The sequence below is a fragment of the Lepus europaeus genome, chromosome 19 (genome assembly GCF_033115175.1).
Source record: "Lepus europaeus isolate LE1 chromosome 19, mLepTim1.pri, whole genome shotgun sequence".
Classification (NCBI taxonomy): domain Eukaryota; kingdom Metazoa; phylum Chordata; class Mammalia; order Lagomorpha; family Leporidae; genus Lepus; species Lepus europaeus.
The window spans coordinates 58,349,389-58,364,225 of NC_084845.1; the positions used below are offsets into that span (position 1 = coordinate 58,349,389).

The 14,837-nt window shown below is 56.9% G+C and overlaps 1 protein-coding gene across 1 annotated transcript; it reads right to left on the reverse strand.

Moving 5' to 3' along the window:
* Positions 1-335: 335 nt before the first annotated feature.
* DHODH (dihydroorotate dehydrogenase (quinone)) lies at positions 336-12,095 on the reverse strand. Its single transcript, XM_062175874.1, has 9 exons — positions 12,024-12,095; positions 10,469-10,681; positions 8,597-8,796; positions 5,886-5,968; positions 4,103-4,290; positions 3,461-3,574; positions 2,854-3,011; positions 2,539-2,694; positions 336-1,892 (listed from the first exon to the last, which is right to left on the reverse strand). The coding sequence occupies exons 1-9, from the start codon at positions 12,042-12,044 to the stop codon at positions 1,838-1,840; spliced, it is 1,188 nt and encodes a 395-aa protein (XP_062031858.1). The 5' UTR covers positions 12,045-12,095; the 3' UTR covers positions 336-1,837.
* Between the last annotated feature and the right edge of the window lie 2,742 nt (positions 12,096-14,837).

Consider the following 14,837-nt stretch of genomic DNA (forward strand, 5'->3'; position numbering starts at 1 on the left):
ATCTCCGTTCTCTGTTTTCTCACCTGTGAAGAGGCGATGCCAAGCCCTTGGCCCAGCGTCTGGCCAAGTCAGCACTCAGTGGACATGAGCCGTTGCTGTGATGAGTCTGTCTTCAGGCATCACAGTGTAGCTTCGAACAGGCCCAGCCAGAGGGGCTGAGGAAGTGCCCCCAACGACAGCCTCTATGGTAGGAAATGGGAAGTTCTAAAAGCTTACGGGAGCTCGTGGCTCTAGCAAAATTTAGAACACTCCAACCCTTGGACCCAGCTCTCACACCTGTATTAACACACAAGCAAAGGCGCCAATCCATGTACAAGGCCATTCCCTGAAGCATGGCTGTGACAGGAAAACTAGAAGTCATCTAGGTGATCCCCAGTGGAGGACTGGCTAAACACATCCCACGAAAAAGAATGAGGTGGACCAATAGGAGCCAACACAAACAGTGCCCAAGTCAGAGGAGCAAAGACAGTCGACTCAGGATGTATTTGTGTATGATATCATGCACATGAAACTGTAAAACATGAATGTGAAATAACTATAAACTGAAAATGGTATGTTTCCCATGGATAGATAGGGGTACACAAAATATAAGTACATGTCTAAGAGCATATGTGTGTGCAAGATCAACGTGTTGTACATAGGCAGGCAGCTGCTGCAACAGTTAAAAAACCATCTTGGGGGCTGGTGCTGTGCTGTAGCAGGTAAAACTGTCACCTGCAGTGCCAGCATCCCATTTGGGCTCCAGTTAGAGTCCTGGCTGCTCCACTTCTGATCCAGCTCCCTACTAATATGCTTGGGAAAAGCAGTGGAAGATGGTCCAAGTGTTTGGGTCCCTGTCACCAACATGGGAGACCTGAATGAAGTTCCTGGCTTCAGCCTGGCCCAGCACTGCCAGCAGAACTGGAAGATCTCTGTCTTTCCCTCTCATTCTGTAACTCTTTCAAATAAATAAATGTCTTAAAAAAAAAAAAAAAAAGCACCAGGACACCTGCATCCCATATCTGAGTACCTGGGTTCAAGTCTTGGCTCCACTTCCCATTCCAGCACCCTGGAAGGCAGCAGGTCATGGCCCAAGTATTTGGGTCTGTGTCATCCACATGGGAGACTCAGACTGAGTTCCCAGTGCCCAACTGTATTTAGCCTTGGCCACTGCCAAAGGGTGAGCTAGTGGATAAGAGATCTCTGTCTACCTGCTGTGTGTGCCTCTCCAATACATTTCCAAATTAACATCAGTGTGCTTAGGAGACACACACCGGAGCACGTACGTATTCAAGGTCACGATAGCTGCAACTGACCCCCGGTGCTCCAGCGATAATAAACGCAGGAATACTGTGTACGTCTTATCTATATGTTCTAGAAATAAAGCAAGTGTGAAAATGTTAGCAGCTGGTAAATCAAAGTGAAGTGTTTATGCAAGTAAGTTTGCCTATGCTTGGAGTGTTTTCAAAATAAACACACAAATAAAAATAAAGAATGGAAGACAGGCAAGTTCCTAGTAAGTCCACTGCAGACCAGCCAACAGAGGCCTAGAAAGGCCTGCATGGTGTGGCCTGTGGGTTTAAATTCAGGTTTTAATGGCTGTATTTTTTCCATGATTTTTCTCTCCAAAAATCCAGTGTCCTTGCCATGACGGATCTCAGGATTTGAGTCTAGAAGGACCAATGACTGCAGTTTCCGCTCCGACCAAGCCCCTGGAGAACACCTTCTGCTCATCCTGGTGACCTCAGTGATCGGCTTTGACAGACACGACTAGACAGTCCATGCTCTCACGGTCCGGCCACAGAGGCTCGCCCGAGTTCACAGGAAGGTTCCAGACCAAGTTCATCGGCCAACATCCTCACCTCCGATGATCCGCTCCAATGGCGTCTGTGACTCTGCTGAAACCCTGCTCTCTGGAAAGAGGCCAAAAAGCAAGTCCACCAAATGGTAGAAGACAGACCTGCTCTAGCAGGAAGCCCCGTGTACCCACCACGCCCTGCCCCTCCCCCAGACGCATCGTCACTCCCAGACACGTCTTGTGTGTGCTCTCTGCGCTGTCTTCACCCGCCACGGCTTCTGGGCAGGAAGGGGATCAGGTGCAGACAGCCCTCACCCTGCTACCTAACTAACTGCCTAAGCCGGGGGGGGGGGGGGGGGGGGGAACATACGCAGCTCACAGGCCCTCCAAGACCCTCAAGGCAAATGCAGGCGGGGCTCAAAATTCAGTAAACCTATAGCAGGCTAAAGTTTAAGCTGACAATTTTCTGTGGCCTGTGAATGATACTATAAATATTCACATGGTCCTTGGCAGAAAAAAGGGTCCCCTGCCCGGACTTCATTCTAGCAGAACTCTCAGGCCCCTCTTTAAATGCACGGGCACCTCTGCCTTGGAGGTGAATTCTGAATCCCTGTGGCCCTGTTCACTCTTCAGCAGAAGTCATGTGGTTTTCCCCTGCGTCCAGAGTCCACCCCTCATCTCTTCTGAATGAGGAACGAAGGCCCAAGCGGCTCTGGATTCAGGCCACTCTAATCAACTCCTGACCTCCCGGTGGCACTCACTTCAAAAGGGCCTCCAGCTCGCGCTTGACCTTGCCCACCACGGGTGGCCCGCAGTAGGTGAGGGCCGTGTACAGCTGCACCAGGGAGGCCCCGGCCTGGATCTTCTCCAGCGCGTCCTGCCCGCTGCTGACTCCACCAACTCCGATGATGGGAATCCTGCCTGCAGGGAAACACAGCCGACGAGGGACGTGAGGCCTGCACCCCCAGGGCGTCAGCCCCACGGCACCCACCCGCCAGCGCAGATCAGGGCAAAACTGCAGTCCCAGCCCGGAGCCGGAGCCACACACCAGTCCCAAGACATGGACCCCAGAACACTTGCCTTGGGTGAGTGCGTACATCTCCCGAATGGTTTGCGTTGATAAATCCCGTAGGGGCTTCCCGCTGAGCCCTCCGGCTTCGGAGCGCAGGGCCCCCTGCAGGCTGGCAGGGCGACTCACTGTGGTGTTCGTGATGATCAGTCCATCAATGCCCAACTGCAGAGGGAGACAGCCAGCCTGGAGTCCCGGCCCCAGCATTCTGAGAAGCTTCCCTGGAGATCTGAGGCAGCAGCCGGGCGGGGCCCACTGCACAGCCCCTGGGGGCTGCACCAGACCTCACTCGGCTCAGATGAGCTCAACGTGACGACAGCAGCCACCATCCCGAGCCTCCGTACCGTGGCAGCAGCACAGCATCTGACCCTTAGGACGACCCACTCACTTTTCAGTGCCCTGGGTAAGGCAGAGCCAGGGTCTGAACCAGCAGTGCTGGGCTCCACCTGTTTCCATGGCTCTCCTATGCCCTAGAGGCCCGGGAGGGTGACACAGAAGGAAGCAAGGCGCTTCTCGCTACAGAGGATATGACAGACGCTGCCGTCCTGAGCTATCCCCGCCAGCCAGGCACCTCTGCAGATGACAGCAGCCCCCCAGGCCGGCCCGACTCGGACCTCTCTCACCACGCTGGCGATATCCTCCTTATCCTGGGCCGTGAGGTCGGGGGCGATCTTCACCAGCACTGCTGGCTTGTGCGCCCCCTTCAGGGCATCCCTCTCCTGCAGCACCTAGGGCAACAAGGGCCAGACGTGGGGACCCCAGACCACAGCCCAGCAGGGCACCCACAACCTGCAGCTCCAGACTTCTTCTCAGGCAGCCCAGCCCTCAGTTACCCACAGTCCCCATCAGATGATCTGACTGTTCTGTGAAACTGGCATTGGCTGCTACCACAAGGTTGTGCAGATTTTTGTCCCTAGAGGATACTAAGGAAATACCGGCACAAATACCATGTGACAAAAGGCCATTCAGTTCCCTCATAGAGCTGGACACGGACAGAGTGGTAAGTGAGCCGAGCTCCCTGCTCTCATGACCCTCGTGGGTTGGCAGTAGCAGGGGAAGACGGAGCAGTGACACTGTTCACGTAATCAGCTTTGATGGGGCCACAGGGTGCTTTGGGGGGCACAGGGAAGGGGCCCGAGTTGTCCCAGGGTTAAGGACGGCCCCTCCCAGTGCTGCGGAGGCTTCCGGCGCGGGAGTGGAGAGGAGTGGGGAGGACAGGCTGGTGAAACGGGCACAGAGGAGACGCAGCTGCCCACCTTGGTCAGCAGACAGCGCAGCTCAGCCTTTCCCTGAAGGCTCCGCAGCCCGGCCGTGTTGGGACTGGACACGTTCACCACCAGGTAGTCGGCCAAGGGGCCCAGGACGCGAACCCCCTCGGTGTAGTCTGCGGCAGCATCCGCCGAAGCCTTGTTCTTCCCCAGGTTTATGCCCAGTGGCAGCCCATCTGCAAACATCGCAGGCCACGCTTGTGTTCTCACACATCATTTCCTGCACCTTAGGGGCCACCCCTCACCAAACAGCTCCCTAACCGCTTCCAAATCCCCTTTCCACAGCTGTTGACGCTCTGTGAGCCACTGCGTGACACTGCCACCTGCTGCCCAGACAGCAGCACTCCACCCTCACAGGACAAAGTGGGTGACCGCCAGGATGCTCTGCCCCGGTCTGCCCTTTACAGCGTTCAATGTCATGGGCGGCAGAGAAACAAGAAGGGCAAATAACTAGCGACTGAAAAGGGAGGCCCACACACAGCACAGCTGAGAGCAGGCGGACCCCACCAGGCAAGTCAGGGGCCGACTTCCCGCCCAAAGGCTCCTCGTGGGCCTGCAGTCACGGGGCCGGCTATGCCAGTGTGAGGAACAATGAAGAACAAAAAAGGCTGGGGAATATTCTCCACACATGCCTACACTGCAGAGGTCTGGCTTATGATTTATAGTTTTAGTTCTCTGAGGAAAGCCACTCTCCTCAGGGTGACCACACACCCGGTCCTCCCAGTGATGTGGTGTGACCAGGCGACCTGGAATTCCTGCCAGCCGGGACCGGGAAGGAGGAGTCGCCATGATGACCACGTGGATATCGAACTCCACATGGACGTGCTGGAAAAATCCCAGGTGGCTGCATGTGTAAGACCCCGCCCCATCTGTGTATTCAATTAAGGCACCACCCCCCCCCCCAGGAGTGGCTGAGAACGGAGGAGAGGTCTCTCTTTGGCCCTGACCGCAGCAGGGTACAGCCAGGCTTCCTGTCTCTCTGGCCCACTCGTGAAGGGTCTTTTCCACGTGGGGTGGGCCACACTCACGTGTGAATCTGCGTTCACTCTCTCACCTCTTCAGTAAATCCTGTTCTCACTTACACATGCTCTGCTTAGAAGTCATCTCTGGGCGGGGCAAGACCCTGGATTCCAAGTTAAGGTACCAGGCCCACCACCACCAGGACGGCCCCTCCTCACTCTCAGGAGTGTCTCATGTTGCACCTAAGTAACGTGGCCACCTTACTTAAAAATCCATGGACCTCAGTTTTTTTGCACCAACAGAAATGTATCTTTTAACTCCACTTTTCCCAAACTTTCTGAAGTACCCTCCTATCCCGAGCTGGGGGAGAGTACCAGACCTTTAACTTGACTTCTTCATGCTGCTCTACATTTGCTAACCCTGCTCAAAGCAGTATTTTACTCCTCAGTGGACAAAAGTGCACCAGAGCAGGACGCAGGAAGGCGGCGCCCAAGCCCTGCTTTCAGCTTCGCTGTCCTGGCGAGCACTGCCAGCCGCCTGGCTCCGTCCCTCCCAGCTGCCCCAGGTAAGCTACGGCACAGGGTTCTTCCTGAGACAAACGCAGGGAGCCGCTGCTAAAGTGTGGAATTCAGTTAAAATCTTGGAGGCTGTGGTGAAACCAGGCACATTCCTGTAGGAATCTGTCCCGAGTCCCGGGTGGCTCTTGTTTATTGCTTAGTCGTGTTTATTCCACTAGGCCTGTTCCCAGCCTCTCTCCCACAGTTCCCTTGTAGCACATGAAGAAAGCCCCCCTGAGGCAGCCACACTTTACCTTCTGTGAGCTTGGCCTGCACCTGCTGCCGGGCCCGTAACCTGTGCTCCACCACCGAGAGCCCGTGACTGTTAAATCCGTACCTGCCGCACACAAGCAAATGGGGGAGGGCACGATTAGAGGCAGAGCACTGGGAGCCACGGCGCCTCAGCGTTCCCACCATCAAAAACGGGGGGGGGGGGGGGGGGGAAGGGGGCATTTGGCACCACAGTTAAGATGCAGCCAGGGATGCCCACATTCCAAGTCAGAGTGCCTGGGTTCGAGTCCCGGCTCTGCTCCCAATCCCAGCTTCCTACTGCTGTGGGAATGCAACATCTGGGAGGCAACAGCTGGTGACTCAAGTACTTGGGTCCCAGCCACCCACATGGGAGGTGTGGTTTGTGTTCTTGGTTCCTGGATGCAGCCACTTGGGGAGTGGACCAACAAATGGGAGATCTTTCCCTTCCCTAGTCTCTCTAAATATATTTAAAAATTTTTAAATTAGAATCAGTTTATATACTTCCAGTCTCAACACCCCCTGGGATTCCTAGAGAACATGCCAGAACATCATCAGGCATAAAAGGAAAGATTAAAACGTACAGACAGGGGCTAGCATTGTGGCATAGCAGGTTAAGCCTCCTTCTGTGATGCCAGCATCCCATATGGGCACCAGTTCAAGACCTGGCTGCTCCACTTCCAATCCAGCTCCCTGCTAATGCACCTGGGAAATCAGAGGAGGATGGCCCAAGTCCTTGGGTCCCTGCACCCACATGGGGGACCCAGAAGAAGCTCCAGCTTCCTGGCTTTGGTCTGGCCCAGCCCTGGCCACTGCAGCCATTTGGGGAGTGAAACAGCAAATGGATCCTCCTCCCCCCCCCCCCCCATTTAGCTCTGCCTTTCAAATAAGTAAATCTTAAAAACAAAACAAAACAAAACAAAAAAAAAACTACTGTGCAAACAAGCTGCTCAGCTGGCAGTGGAAGTAGCCGGCACTCGTCAGCAGTGGCTACCCCGGCCCTGCCTGGATCCCACCTCCACTCCTTACCAAGCCATCTTCCTACTCCCTGAGTCCTCACCAATCCTCTGATAACTGCACACCTCCCACCTCCCACATGGGCCCCACGGCACCCCTCCCGGGGCCCATCCTGCCACTCCAATCATCGCCCTTCCTGGCACAGATCAAACGCTCCCTCTCCCCCTCGCATGAAGTAGCCCCTTGGCAACGATGCAGAACCTTGCCCTGACTCCTGGTTCAGGATGCATACAAGGGTACTGCAAAAAGCTTGTGGAAAAAAGGAATTACACATTTATGCTGGTGCAAAAATCTATGCATAGCCTTTGCATAATAAACATTGTCCATGGATTCTGAAGACCCCTCATGTATTTTGCCTAGCCAATTCTAAAGATATTGATCCCCACCAGCAATGCAACAGAAAGATCAATAACCTGATCTCTAACATTGGAAAATTTCCCAGAAACCAGCACAAAAAGCAGCAAGCAGTCCCAACAGGTCAACCTCCCAGAAGGCCTTACATGGCCCCCAAGACAGCGGGCATTTGTTGGGGCCGGTGCTGTGGCACAGTAGGTTAATCCTCTCCCTGTGGTGCCAGCATCCCATATGGACGCCAGTTCTAGTCCCGGCTGCTCCTCTTCTGATCCAGCTCTCTGCTGTGGCCCGGGAAGGCAGCAGAAGATGGCCCACATCCTTGGGCCCCTGCGCCCACGTGAGAGACCCGAAGGAAGCTGACTTCAGCTTCTGGCTAATGCAGAGCATGGGAGGCAGCTGTGATAACTGCAGTAACTGGGTCCCTGCCACCCACGTGGGAGACCCAAGGGAGTTCCCAGCTCCCAGCCTCTGCCATCCCCAGCCATCCGTGGGCATCTGGGAGGTGGACCAACACACGGAAGCACTGTCTTTCCCTTCTCGCTCCTGCTCTGGGTCTCCCTGGCCCCAACAACAAATCCTCCTGAGGAGGTTTCTCAAAATTCTGTTAGCAAGGAGGAGCTCCTCTCCGTTCTGGTTTCTGCTGCAGCCCGAGGATGACCAAGGGAAGAAGGCTACACAATCTGCAGGGAGTCCTCGTCCTCAAAGCTGCTTGTGTAGCTACTCCTGGAGGCCAGGGCTGCCTGCCCAAGCCCAGAGCTGCAGGCCCGGGGCCACGGGGCCTCCGGCACTCCCCAGGCAGCTGCTCTCAACCGAGAGGTGCTGGGAGGTCTGACACTGGCTGTGGAAGACCTGGTCCAGGACAAGGAGAGAAGTAGCTGCTTCATGGATTCTGTGTGGAAACGCTGATGTTCTGGATATATTACGTGTAACTAAAACATGATAATTGTAAATGTTTAATAAAATCCATGAAAGTGAACTGCATGTTAGCTCTTTTTACTGTTTTAATGTGGTCACTAGAATATTTAGGTTACATTACAGGGCTCGCGTTAGACTTCCACAGGACGGCATCCGGGCCAGGCCTGGAAAAAGCACAGCGAGCCTCCGCCCGCCGCGGCTCCGCCCCTCGTGATCTCTGGGATCAGCCGAGCTGCTCGGCTCCGCGTGCCCGTGTTCAGAGGAAACAACAAAGCCTGCTCTCTGAGGTCGGCGGGAGGCAGATGCCTGGCACCCAGCGGATGCTCAGCAGGGCTCCTGAACATTCCAAATGACACAAACATCCCCGCATATCAGAAACAAAGCCAGCTGGCAAGGAGGCGTCCCCTGTCAGCTGGGGCCACGGGCCTACCTGTTGATGACAGCGTGGTCTTCGGGGAGGCGGAAGACTCGGGGTCTCGGGTTCCCTTCCTGAGGCTGTGGAGTCACACTTCCTACCTCGACAAAACCGAAGCCCATCTTGTAGAGGCCGTCCACGGCTTCCCCGTGCTTGTCAAATCCCGCAGCAACGCCCACTGGGTTCCGGAACTTGTGGCCGAGGACTCTCACTTCCTGGGAAGGAGAAGAAAGTCAGAGGTGCACAGGCTAACCCGGGGTTTCTCAGTGTGCTCCCGGCCCACCTACACCAGGATCTCTGGAGAGCCTACAACCCCTCAGAAACGGCTTCAGAATGCTGGGGGGGGCTCTGAGGGGCCCATTTTCGACAATGCCGAGCAGGTGATGCCGTGCCCGCTCCACTCCGCGAACCACAGGCCTTCTGATCACCGAGGCTGGGGACACAATTGGCTCGGCCGTGGTTCGGACAGGACACGGGCCCGCTCTGCCAGTCACTGCTGACAGGCCACACCGTCACATCTACTAGCCTGGCTCGAGAGCCCCTGGGAAGCGCCACTGTGAAACCAGTGCGAGCAGCAAAGCCCTTTAATCAACTGAAGAAGTGTGGAGAAATGAGCCCCAGCTGCCTCCCTCTCAGCCCAGCTGACAAAAAGACGCTGCGTGGAGCTGAGAAGAGGGCGGAGCAGGGTGCCATCAGCCCGGGGAAGACCAGTGAGTGCGCCTGATCCCGTGGGCCAGCGGCGAGATGCAGGCCCCAACACGCGTGCAGGTGAGCACATGCGTGTGGCCACGCGGGGCCCTGGGAGGCAAGAAGCCTGGCTGGCCTGAGGGTCCTCCTCTCGGACGGACAGGCTCCCCTTGCAGCCTGCAGGCCTCTCTCGAGCCCTGGGTTACCCGGCTGCTGCAGGCAGCCCGAGCCCCTGGCTAGTCCAGGCAGCCCACCCTGGGGACTCCACCCCACAGCCGGGCCTGAGGCCAGGACACCGGGGAAGAGTCGGGGCTACAGAAAGCTCGGAAGGAGAGTCTCTGGAGGCCTGGCTGGCAGCCGGGGAGCCTGGTCCCCATGTGCACGCGCTGCTGCCAGCCAGGGCCACGCAGTGGTGTTCAGGGCCAGCTCCGAGGCCAGCTGCTGTCTGCCAGCTGTGCGTCCTCGCAGGGCCTGTTCCACCCTCGGAACCTGAGCGTCTGCAGCCCACCTCGGCTCCGGAACTTTCACACTGTAACTGGGGGTAAGGAAAGCTTAGGGAAAGCGGCACGCTTCCTGACCCTACAGAGCCTTGGCATGCTCAGGACGCGAGTCGGGTACCAGGACTCAGAGCTGGAGGGTAACTAGTTCCCAAAAGGAAACTGCCCTGGCTTGCGTGAGGACATCAGTGAGGCCGGGGATCCTCCCATCTAGGTGACTGCAGTATCCCCAGAGCAGGCACAGGCACAGTGCCGGGGCCTGCGGGGGCGGGGAGGCCCAGGTGTTGGATGTTGGGCTGACGGAGGCTGCGGCAGGTGTGTGTGCCTTGCACAAAGGGGCGGACTCGAGGCAGCTGCATCCGTTCTATGTCTGGCTGGCCTGCTTCCCTCCTGGGCAGAGGGGAAACAGACACACAGGTGGGAATCCTGGTCTGCCACTTCGGGCAGTCACTTAACGGCTCTATGCCACAGTTCCTGCCTCGTGCAGCAGCTGTGAGGATCAAAGGAGAACACTGCCTCGCCCAGGTCGCACAGAGTAACGTTCTATTGTGTGATGATCCTGGGGACTGCTCAGACTGAGCCGCAGGTCTGCGCTGCGGACCTGGGGCCCCGGCTTCCAGCAGCATCGGTCCCTAACAGCCGAGCCCCGTGAGGGGGCCTTGACCTTCCTCCCGGAACCCAACGCATTCCAGGAGCACCTTACCAGCATTTCAGAGTCCTGGTACTTAGCTCGAGGAAGGAGCCCCAGGGAGGTGAAGCGAATGGCCAGCCTGTGGGCTGACTCCGGGTCCAGCAGCCCCTGCAGAGCCGGCATCAGGTGTTCTGTGTAGAAACGTTCGTCCCCTGTAGCTGTCAGGTAGGCGGTGAAGAGCAGTCCGCCACCCCCCAGGATGATGGCAGCGTCCAGGGCCCGCTTCTGCAAGAAAGGGCCCATAAGGGGACTGTGCGCCAGGCCAGGCCTTTGCACTTACGCACACTGAGGGTGTCCTGTGACATCACACGACTCCGTTCCAGCCTTCTGGACGTGGGTGGCCGCGGGCCCACACTGGTCTCCAGGGTCTGGCAATACACACAGCACCGGGCCACGTCTGCTTAGGGCTCTAGCCCAGTTGTTTTCAGGAGAGAGGCAGTGCTGCCCCCTAGGGGACATGTGGAGGACACTTCACTGCTAACAGCACCGGTAATGCTAACAGAGTGGACAGGGCATAGGTCAAACGTTTTTCCTGGCTTCAGACATGAAGAGTCCCATGTCCCATAAGGCTTTGGAATGTTGCTGGTGACGCTGATGTGGGTAGATGCTGCCCACATATCTGAGCTGAGAGCGAAACTACTTACCATACAAGCTTGTCTAGGAATACAATTACCCTGTAAATCAAGAGGCAGCTGTACTAACTGGCTCAGAACTGTTCATTTCAGCAAATCCCACCAGGAGTGGCACGGCGCTCTGCTTAGGTGTCTGACGACAGAACACACCAGCAACACATTCTCAGCAGAGTTAAACACAAGGCTGACAGGTACACAGTCAACACCTGTTGTTCTTACTATACATTCGTTACGCCTTTATATTCCAATTAAGGAATTACGACTTTAAAAATTACCCACAGAAGTCTCTATTGGGGTTCTAGTTCGAGATAATGAAGGAAGTGAAGATTTTATCTGGGCAAGAAGCACTATCCTAGCTCAAGTAGCTCGCGGCGCTCTTCTCCATCACGGCCAGATGCTGTCACTCGTGTACACCTGTAAAGCTGGTCAGCACACCCCGACGGAACACGCGAGAGGGCGAGAGGGCCTGGGCCCCGCTCCTAGGGAAACTGATCTCGTGAAGAGAAAGAAGCCACCGCTCGAGCAAGCGGGGCCGCTGGGGAGGGAGCGGTACAGGCTGGGCGGTCCCGTCTCCGGGAAGCCCGAGAACCGGGCCAGAGTGAGGTTCGCGTTTTGTTCCCTACGCAAGGGTCGCGATCGGCTGCGTCGGTAAGGCTGCAGCGGAGCACGGGCTGCTCGTGCTCCAGGGACCACAGCCAGGGCCCTCCGAGGACTCCGGACCGGAACGGCGGCCTGGCCGAGGCGGCCGGCACGTCCGCGCGCACTGGAGCGAGAACACGCGCACGTGCGCGCGCCAGCCCCGGCAGGTGCCCGGGGGCCCGCGCTCGCGGGGCTGCCTCCCGCCCACGCCTGCCCGGGCCGGCCCTGCGTGCTCCCCTCCCCCAGGCGCCGCGCGGGTCCCGCTCGGCGCGGAACGCCTCACTCGCCCAACTTACTTTCAGCTGTCTCCACGCCATGCTTCCTCCTCCACGGAGCCTGCCCCTGCCTCTCCGCCATTGGAGGAAATGGAGGCGGGCTCCACCCACATCGCCGCCGCGGTAGCCGCCAATAAGCCAATGGCTGGGCAGGAGGGTGGGGAGGGCGGGTGCGGCGTGCCGGTTGGGCGCTCACGCGCATGCGCGACCCCGGAGGCCGCGCGACCCCGGCGGCCACGCCCCCCCGCCCCGCTGCAGTCCGGCGGAGGCGTTGGTGCCGTGGGCTCTGGCGCCCGGTTTTGGGTGCTGGTCACGCGCGGCCCTCAGGAGCCAAGGTTCCGGAGGAGGGCAGGTGGCGTGCGGACTCCTGCAAGGCCCCCGGCGGAGTCGGGCTGGTGCCAGGAGGCTTCCCGCCCTGGGAGCACCGAGGGGCTGGGCGCCGCCGCGGCCTTGCAGGGCCGCCCTAGGCTCCCATGGAGTTCTGTGTAGACGCATGCGCTTAGCAGACCACCGTGTGCCGTCGCCTGTGTCGGTGGTTGGGCCAATGTGAAAATTTGTTGCATTAATATGATTATATAGTGTTAATGTAGGCTTAAGAGTTCGTTTAGGGAGCCGGCGCCGCGGCTCACTTGGCTACTGCGGCGCTGGCACCCGGGTTCTAGTCCCGGTCGGGGCGCCGGATTCTGTCCTGGTTGCTCCTCTTCCAGTCCAGCTCTCTGCTGTGGCCCGGGAGTGCAGTGGATGATGGCCCAAGTGCTTGGGCCCTGCACCGGCATGGGAGACTGGGAGGAAGCTCCTGGCTTCGGGTCAGCGCGGTGTGCCGGCCGTGTTGTCCATTTGGGGCATGAACCAACGGAAGGAAGACCTTTCTCTCTGTCTCTCTGTAACTCCACCTGTCAAATAATAAAGACTGTTTAAAAATGCATACTCAGCTTTTCAAAGAAATTAGAGCATTTCCTTAGGCCCTGCGCCTGTAGTCCCTAGTGCAAGGGTAACTTTCAGTATGCATAGAAAAAACAATTTTTTAAAATACTCATTTATTTCGTTTGAAAGGCAGAGTTAGAGGAAGAGATCTTCCTGCCGCGGGCTCACTCCCCAGATAGGAGGCCGGGAGCTTCCTCCTGGTCTCTGCCCCAGGTGTGAGGACACGAGGACTCGGGCCAGGCCATCTTCCCGCTGCTTTCCCAGGTGCCTTGGCGGGGAGCTGGATCAGAAGCGGAGCAGCCAGCACTCTCAGCAGCGCTCATAGGGGCTGCGGGCATCACGGACAGGGCCACTAGGAAAGATTCATTGAGCGAGATCCTATCACGGCCAGGGCTGGGCCAGAGGCAGGAGACTCAATCCAATTTCCTAAATGGGAGGCAGGGACTCACGTACTTGAGCCATCCCTGCTGCCTCGTGGGGTGTTCACAGGAAGAACCGGGAGAGGAGCTGGGACCCGCGCCCAGCGGGACTGATAGGAACTGATAGGAACTGATAGGCTTTTTTTTTTTTTTTTTTTTGACAGGCAGAGTGGATAGTGAGAGAGAGAGAGACAGAGAGAAAGGCCTTCCTTTTTGCCGTTGGTTCACCCTCCAATGGCCGCTGCAGCCGGCTCATCGCGCTGATCTGAAGCCAGGAGCCAGGTGCTTCTCCTGGTCTCCCATGCGGGTGCAGGGCCCAAGGACTTGGGCTGTCCTCCACTGCCTTCCCGGGCCACAGCAGAGAGCTGGCCTGGAAGAGGGGCAACTGGGACAGAATCCGGCGCCCCAACCGGGACTAGAACCCGGTGTGCTGGCGCCGCAAGGCAGAGGATTAGCCTGTTAAGCCACGGCGCCAGCCCTTTTTTTAAAGATTTTATTTATTTGAAAGAGTTACACGGGGAGAGGGGGAGAGGAGGAGAGGCAGAGAGAGAGCGAGATCTTCTATCTGCGGGTTCACTCCCCAGATGGCCACAACAGCAGGAGCTGAGCTGATCCAAAGCCAGGAGCCAGGAGCTTCCTCCGGGTCTTCCTAGACAGGTGCAGGGGCCCAAGCACTTGGGCCATCTTCTGCTTTCCCAGGCCATAGCAGTGAGTTGGATCGGAAGAGGAGCAGCCAGGACTAGAAGGACTAGAACCAGCACCCATATGGGGTGCTGGCACTGCAGACAGCGGCTTTACCTGCTACACCACAGTGCTGGCCCCATAGCTACTGACATCTTGACTCCAGCACCAAACACTTTATGATCAGGACCCTGGGTGTGCAGCTTAGGGCTTGGGTAAGTTGCCACACTTCATGCTGACCCAGTTGTTGCCTTCCACTCCTGTCCAGAAATTTGTCCCAATTGGGAATGCTGAAGCCTCTTCCCTAGCCAGGTTCTGGTTGGAGAATCGGTTCTGTAGGGTCACTCGGCGTTAACTGCGTCAGTCACATCTTGGGTGTCGGGATGCACGCTCCTGCCGTTACCTTGTTGGAGTTACTGTTCCTTCCTGGCTACTGCTGGCACCTGTAGATGAAGTGCTGTCGTAGCCCCAGTTGGGGGGGGCGGGGGGTGAATCACAGGCTTTTCTGAGCTTCATGGATAGTATAAATGTATCAAGTTGGAATAAATGTGTAGACCTGACAATTGGAGACAAATTCTGCTTCAGTAATTCAGATTCGAGGTATTGGAGTCTACACGTAAGAGCATTTTGGTGGACTATTTATCATAATTTAGTCTACTTATATTGTTAAACAACAGACTACTTAAGTGTCGATTCTTTGATTCTCCACCTATTTAAAGTTCTATTTAAATTTTGGGAGGCATGCATTGTGGCGTGGCAGATGAAGCCGCTGCCTGTGATGCCTGCGTCACACATGGGCACTAGTTCGAGT